This window comes from Dermacentor variabilis, chromosome 2, assembly GCF_050947875.1.
Source record: "Dermacentor variabilis isolate Ectoservices chromosome 2, ASM5094787v1, whole genome shotgun sequence".
Taxonomy (NCBI): Eukaryota; Metazoa; Arthropoda; class Arachnida; order Ixodida; family Ixodidae; genus Dermacentor; species Dermacentor variabilis.
In genome coordinates this window covers 229,371,637-229,379,355 of record NC_134569.1, presented here as the reverse complement: position 1 = coordinate 229,379,355, position 7,719 = coordinate 229,371,637, and the positions used below count along the sequence as shown (strand labels likewise).

Below are 7,719 nucleotides of genomic sequence, written 5' to 3'. Positions count from 1 at the left end.
CACAAATACGTCTTAGACTGCATACTTTGAACATTATTTATTTTTAATAAGACGATGTAGAAATCCACTCCTAACAGCGTTCCCCTCTGCGTTACAATTACAAATCTCAAAGGCTATGCTTTTGCTACCTACACGCGGCGGAAGCGATTGCAGGTGCCAAACACTGGACGGCACCTACGCACATACTCATGATTCGTGTTTTATTGCCAATTAGAACTTAATTAGTCAGCCACATACAGCTATAAAATTATTGAAAAAATGAAAATACTAGCTTTTTCGCTTTTAGCTCTGTCCCAGCGTGGCCGCGAGCCACTGTACCGAGAGTACGGCAGTGGCTACGGCTTCGGCGCAAAAACAAACTACATCTGCGCTTGGCTCGCGGGTACCCCCTCTTCCACTCCGTCGCCCCCGCTTGGCAAGTAAGCAGAAGCTGTGGCCGATGCGCTGTCTTGTGCGATGTACTGTGCGACTTTCACTGTGACCGGTGAGCGATTTCGGTGAGCGGCTACATCGACCAGTTGTCCGACAAGGGACTCAAACAGCTAACCGATGATCATAGACTTCCGTAACCGTTCAATGAAATCGGAGCCGCCTGGCAGCGGGCGCCAGCCGAGTGGTCCCGTGCCAGGGGCCTGCGACATGTCCAAAGCTTTACGAAACGGCGACAGAAGTGAAGCGGTGCTTCGACAAGTGAGTCTCGTCGCGGCATTCCACGACCACATCTCGTGCGCGAAGTCCGCGGAACTCCTCGAGCCCATGCCGTGCGAGACTGACCACTTGTACGCGCATTGTGGTGACGACGCGCCCGACGACACCGAGCAGGACAGACTGCGGGCCATCGTCGTGCTGCATACGGATTTGATACAGCACCAGCAGGAGCTGATCGCGGAGCGAGACAGGCAGATCGACGAGCTGCGCGTGCAGCGAGACGAGGTGAGAGCTTTTCTCTCGTCGCTCACGGCCGCCACCGCCGCTGTTGCGACCACGTAAACTCTCGTCCGCGCGTGCGTCTCCGTGCGCGACCGCTGTCGCAGCAACCGATGCAGTTCGTCGTGGCCGCACTTATTTTTCGCCAATAGCATTGCACGCCGCGTAGGGCGCTTTCTTTTTTTTTTTTTGGTTCCCACCCCCACTGGGGTTCGGGGCTGGGTTTACGGGTTTTCGAGTCTGGTTGGGGCCGCGGAAGCGGCGGTTGTGTTTTTGTGTGGACGCTCGCGCCACCTGTCGGGAGCGGCCTCAGGCACGCGTGACGCCTCGCAGTCATCGCCAGCGCCGTCCTCGCAGTCGCACGCTCTTACCCCCCAGCCCCCCAGCATTTGGGCCAGTGGGTATTCAGCTGACCAGTGTATTATTACGCATTGCCGAGTAGCGTGAGTGCCTCGTTGTTAATTTCGCGAACCGCGACTAGCGAGAAACCCTGATCAATCCGTTGCCTTATTGAGCCGAGCACCTCTCGAAGTTGAGGCCGCGAAACCATCGGCGTACTCGCACGTAACCGCGCGTTCGCATGCGCGGTCGGGACCGTGCTTCCGAGTACCAACGGCTTGCTTGCATCGCCAGAAAACCCTTCCGTTGCGCTAATCGACGTACGATTCCGCGTACTTAGCCTAAGCACCCGCACGCCACGCCAACGCGCGGGTACGAGGCTACTTTGCCAGGGAAGGGCTCGCCGCGTCCGTTGAATTTGTGCGTCGCGCGGCGCAGCAGTTGGATTCGATTAATCGCAAGAAAGAGCGAGAAAATATGGCCCAAAAAAGGTATTTGCCAGTGATATAACTTTGCTCCCGTTACTTGTGACTACCCTCCGTCCTTTCGCAAAACCGCAGCGTCTCGGTCGTCCGTTACCTTCCGCTTCGGTGCGTATCGACGCTGCGAGTGCGTCGCTCCCTCCCCCTCTTTTTTCGCTCTTCCCGTTGTTACTCCGCGGCTTATTGTTAGGGAGCGAAACATTCATTTTGTTTCACTTTCCTGCCATAAAATGCAGGCACTCGTCTTTCGCGTGCTTATGGATATGTGTCTGTACGCGCCCGAGATAACGGGACGCGCGGTTAGGCCGGCAACGCAGAGAACTCGCAACTGAAGCGGTCGCGCTGTGCCCGCAAGTTACGTTCGGCACGTCATCGTCGATCGACACGAGGCAGCGAAACGATGAACGGGTGGCCGCTGTTAGCTTACGCGAGGGAATGCACGGCTCGTCCGCAGCTGGGAACGAGGTCGCGGGATCGATTCCCCTGCGCTGCTCAACACTCGAATGAGTATCCGGGTGTGCGAAATTAATCCGGAGTGTTTTTTTCCTTCCTCTGCGACGCTGAAGGGTCACTAACGAGAAAAATTCATTCGAGCTGTGTTAGTAAGTTATAGTTTTACAATACAAAAGCAGCCACTCACCGTAATACCGCCTCGAAGGACCATGCTAGCCGTCGTGGCAAGGATTTCGACGCCGTCCGCTGGGTCCTGTCATCTTTTTAGCGGTAAAAATAGAACACATTGTATTCGAAAATACAGCTTCGAGAAGTTTTACGGAGTTGCAGTGGCCCGGATACGAAAGAGTTTATTCGTGACGTCTCCCAAAGGGGCCGCGAAATAAAAAAATAAAGGGGAAGAATGAAACAACAACAAGGAAGAAATTGACCTTCAGTTTTCATTTTCTCGCCTCATGATCAACATATATGTTACCGCGAAAATGACGAGAATAGTCTATCCAATACTCTGTCACTATCAACTGGTATAATGTTCCTACTGTCCCTTCGTACAGCACGAACCAATTCAACGAGTCAAGATTATCCCGTTTTAGCTCAATGGTCGCATAAGCAGTTCACGATGTTGGTTGGTTGGAGCTAGCATATATATATATATATATATATATATATATATATATATATATATATATATATATATATATATATATATATATATATATATAAAAGGTGACGGCGCTTCGCTTGGGAGTTCCACGCGCGACTTTTGGCTGAGGTGTTCACAGCAGCTCACGCCATCCGCGACCTGTGTTATTTCTTTGTCTTTCACCAAGCCCGAGGGGGTGGTTCAGGACCCAATTAAGATGCAGGGGAAGATATAAACATGTGACTTACGACGGAAAAATAACAGAACCGACTGTTGAACGTGACTGATATTTCCGCTTTCTTTTACCGCGTTTTGAGGGTGATCCGAAGCCGTCGCACTTGGGAAGTTACGACTAATCAGCATCATTTTTCGGCAAACCAAAGAGCCGTCGAATGCCTTGCGCGTTAAGATATAATTGGCAGAAGCTGCGCCAATGCGCATATTCCGTTCATTGCGACGACGATGTTTGTGCGTCGCTGCCATCAGGGTGATGTTATAGCGCAAACGGGCTGCTGTGAGTATTAAGTATAACCGCTTACCTTTCGGGTGGGGGAACAGCGCTGCCTGGCTCCCAAAGATAATAGTGTTCTTATACTGGTGGTTCGCCGCAGTGCTGCTCAGGGCTGCTCTTATTTTACTGCGAAAGTGTGTTTGATGTGGTCCTCTTTTCGGTTGTTACGCCGTCGTCAGGTTCCATTTGCTCCTTCTCGCCGTAGCAAAAAAAAACAATTAATCACCGCCACTGGCGATTGAACTCGTGCCGCTGCTGTGATGGCATGGTAGCCGCTGAGTTGTCGCGTTTTTTTCTCTTCTTCTCTATTGCCTTGCCTGTAACGCACCTTACAAAACTCAGGCGAACGGCACAAGAAGACCCATGTTACGTCGAACCGTCAGCCGTTCGCTGACATCAGTATTTCGGCATGAGTAACAAAAGTTCCTGTCTGGGAACCCATTCGTATGTCTCCGCCTTCTGCACTTGTACAAAACGGGACACGGGTTCCGGTCTTACGTAAGTATCTGCGTTGTGCACAGCCGTCCCAAGTTGCGCGGCCGTCGCACTCGGCGTCAGGTCAGAGGCGCTGGCCACGTAGAGACTCTGAGATCTGAGGCGTCTGTGCATTTCGGAGGCCACAGTGTAGCGGACGAAGGCACGTTCCGTGCGCCACGATGGGGACGGTGTGCGAGTGCCCGCTGCGGTCGCATTAGAGGAGCTCAGAGCAGGACGAATCGATCCAGTCTGCTGATATTATCCATTTTCTTAAAGCTCCTTAAATTTCACGCTGGAGTTCCAACGCCAGTGTGAGGTCACGGGTGTGGCTCAGTTATCGTATTTGGGCCATTGTAGCGCATTAATAGCTCTCAAAACATGTTAAGTTTCGTCTTTGTCTTCATTAGAACGTAATGCAGCCTATCTTTACGTGTCAAAAATTGACTGGCAGACACCATAGAATGCATGACGTCATGGCGCACTGGTGCCGCAAACGAAGGCGGTGCCGCCACCGTCTTTCGTTCTCCCGTCTTTTCTGTATTTTGCCCGAGCCTACATTCGCGGTAAGATTGGCTATTTTTCGCTATTGTAGATGTATAAGAATGCTAATGGAGCTAAACCTATGACCCTGCCGAAATCGCCTGTGCTAGATGGCGGGAATCAGCCACTTCAGGTGGCTCACACACTACACTCTTAAGCAAAATTGCACCCTTTGGGTCGTATCTTGCCACACAACGACAATCATCATCTGTCTTGTCCGCATTTCCTTTATTTAACGCTGCGAGCCCGGTACTTCGAAGTCACGAAAGGTATGCGCGTTATCAGCATGACAGAGCATTCTCGACAGGAAATTAGCGAGCGCAGCGTTTTCAAGGAAGGAAACACAAGCACGACAGATGACCATTATCGTTGTGTGGCAAGATACGACCCAAAGGGTGTACATTGGTTTAAGAGTGCAGGAGTACCTTTTACCTTTGTAGGACGAGTAAAAGAGCCCGATGTAATACTCTTAAGCAAAATGACACCCTTTTGCCACAACGATAATCGTCATCTGCCTTGTCCGCATTTCCTTTCTTTAACGCGGCGAGCCCGGTACTTTCCAGTAACGGACGGCACGCGCAATCAGCATGACATAGCATTGCCGACAGGAAAGCAGCGGGCACGGCATTTTCAAGAAAGGAAACGCAAGCAAGGCAGATGACGATTATTGCTGTGTGGCAGAGATACACACTAAAGGGTGCAACTTCGCCTAAGAGTGTATATACTGTAGAAGGATCGACATTTGGGGGGGGGGGGCGAGTTGGTACTAGTTGAACTTGTTAAAGAGGCAACGCAAGACGACGAAGAGCAAGGAGGACCACGGTGTCCTGTGTGTTCCTGCCTTCTGTCTTCGTCGTCTTGCGCTGCCCCTTCAACATGTTCAACTAGTACCAAGTCGCCCAAATGTCAATCCTACTTTTTACCTGTGCTTCGTGCAGGCTCGCGCAGACGAGTGTAGTGCCAGGCAGCGTGTTTCTATTTACGCCCAAGCGTGGTGCTCGCCCGCTGCGCCGCCATGCGCAGCCCGCACGTACCACGTTTCTGGGTACTTTTCTCCCCGGAGCGTCACGGCGAGCGCCCTAGATTCTTCTAGGGATTTGGTGGGACTAGGGAGATGATATGCCTGGGCGCACAATCTGACAACCTGCTCACCAGCTGTCGCTAAAATAGGTTTTTCAAACCACGCCGCCTGGGCTAACACGAACTGAAAAGTGCGTGCGGAAGCTATAGGAGTCGCACTGGACGAAATTTTTCAGTCTGAATAAGGGGATAAAGGGACACGATGAGAAGTTGGTCGTGGTGTGCGCGGCGCTTCGACCTACAAAACCTGGGATAATGGTGGGACATGGAGGGTGTCTCGCACAATATCGTTGCTGCAATCAAGCGTCCTATCCTTCTCTACGCGAGTCTCTCTTTCCCAGCCGAAACAGTAGCAAGGCGCAGGCACCACACTCTCCACCCGTATCAAACAAGTTATCGCGTGACATCCAGGGGAAAAGAAACTCACGCGGGAAATCTGGGAGCTGTCTAAGTGTGCGTAAGTATTGTGCCACTTGCTCATCTCCGGGCAGCCCGGTGTCGTCATCGATGTTGTGAAACTTGATCGGGCCAGTACAAGCGATAGCGTTGCGGCGACACGAACTGGTGCGGACGGCGGCGTAAGGACCATTGATGACGCAGGCGAAGTATACTGCAGGCGGCGGCGCCAGGTGCGCTGACGACGTTGCGATCATTGCAAGCCGTTATCGCTGCTTAGCACCTTGTCCATCCGCGCCGAAGCACCATTGAACCGTGACCAAACGTGCGCAGGCGGCGGCTTCGTACCACGCCGCCGCGCGGGCCCGTATCGTGAAAGCGATCTGCGAAAGTGGCAGAGTGAGGCGTGTGCCGAGAGCTCCGCGAGCGCTGCGTTCACGCCGCTTCGTTGGCGTCGAAGCGAGAGGCTGCGCAGTGCGGTCGTTTCATTACGGGGAAGACGGGGGACGGTTTTCCCCCCGCAAGCTCAAACCATTAATTAGTAGCGCGGAGCTGTGGGAGACTGCCCTGCGCAGCTCCGATCCCACCCTACAGGACCGAGTCCTGAGGTGGGCTGAGGAGGTAGCGGAGGCCTACCACGACTGGTAGACGGACTTCTAGCCACATAATGTGGTGATGGAAGCCTGCTGGGACTGGAGTACTTAGACCTCCCTCTCTCCCCCCCGGTTCCTCCCCTTTCTTAAAAGGGGAATAAAGTTCATTCATTCATTCATTCATTCTCGTTGGGTAAGCACAGAAATGCTTGCGCATATAAAATTGAAGCTTACCTACACCACCTGAACTCTGCGAATGCGGGCTGGGCCGAGCAGACTGCGCGCCCAGGCATCAGCCAGGGACGCAAAACCAAATACCTAGAAGGACCTAGGGCGCGTGCCGTGGCGCTTCGGAGTCTTCGGAGAAGTACCTAGACACGTGGTACGTGCGGACGGCGCATGGCGGCGCAGCGGTCGAGCACTGGGCTTGGGCGCAAATAGAAGCACGCTGCGGGGCGTAGAGGTTACGACGTCGTGTGCTGCGGTTGGCTGGCTGGGCTGCAGCCAATCAGAGCAGATTGCGCGTCGTCTTCTGCGTAAGCATACGAAAAGCGCCCGACTCGCAGTTTCCTTGACTTCGCGCTTATTGAGTGTGCATATGTCCTCGACGGAAGCTAAAGGCCAGTCAGTGGGCCTCTTCGATTTTCAGAGTTCTGGCAGCCCGCTGGGAGCCAGACGGCAGCCAGCTAGTTCCGGTTCTGACAGGAAGTCACGTGGGCTGGGATCCCAAGACAACCCGAACCTGCCCGAAGTTTGCAAAATCGAACGCCCATGCGAACGCCGGTACAGTTGGCCAAATGTAAACATGCTACCAGCATGGCAGCGCCCGTCGAGGCCGACGCGCGCTCGGCGTAGTCGGCCCATTTATGCGTTGCCAGCTTGAAAATATGTAGTTGCATTCAGGAATACGATCACTTTCGCGCGATTTCGCGCGACTCGGCGCAGGACGCGTACTCGGCCAACCTCGCCTTGCGCAGCGCAACAGATCGCCTCCGATGAGGCGGATGATAAGACGCGAAATCGTGATTGTATACTCGAAAGCGATAGCTGGAGGATCCCTGCTCGCAGCGATCACGTCGACCACCGGCGACATTGATGAGTTGGCGTTGTGTCATCACAAGACATGAAAAAGCAGGTTATCGGGTACGTCTCATACGCATAAAATTTCGCGCCGACTTGCTTGGGCTTCGATTTCAGAAAGTTTGTTGTGGCTGATGGTGCTTCTCATTTAAAGAGCTGGGGACGCGGCTGGCGCGTGAAAATGCACGTCGCCTGTGA

General features: G+C 53.2%; 1 protein-coding gene across 1 annotated transcript in view; it reads left to right on the top strand.

Annotated features, from left to right (window-relative positions):
• The first annotated feature begins 372 nt into the window (after positions 1–372).
• LOC142573147 (uncharacterized) overlaps positions 373–7,719 on the top strand; it is a 142,392-nt gene continuing 135,045 nt past the window's right edge. The window contains exon 1 of the mRNA XM_075682696.1: positions 373–933. Within this exon, the coding sequence (XP_075538811.1) occupies positions 550–933 (384 nt within the window). The 5' untranslated portion in view covers positions 373–549. The remainder of the gene's footprint in view (positions 934–7,719) is intronic.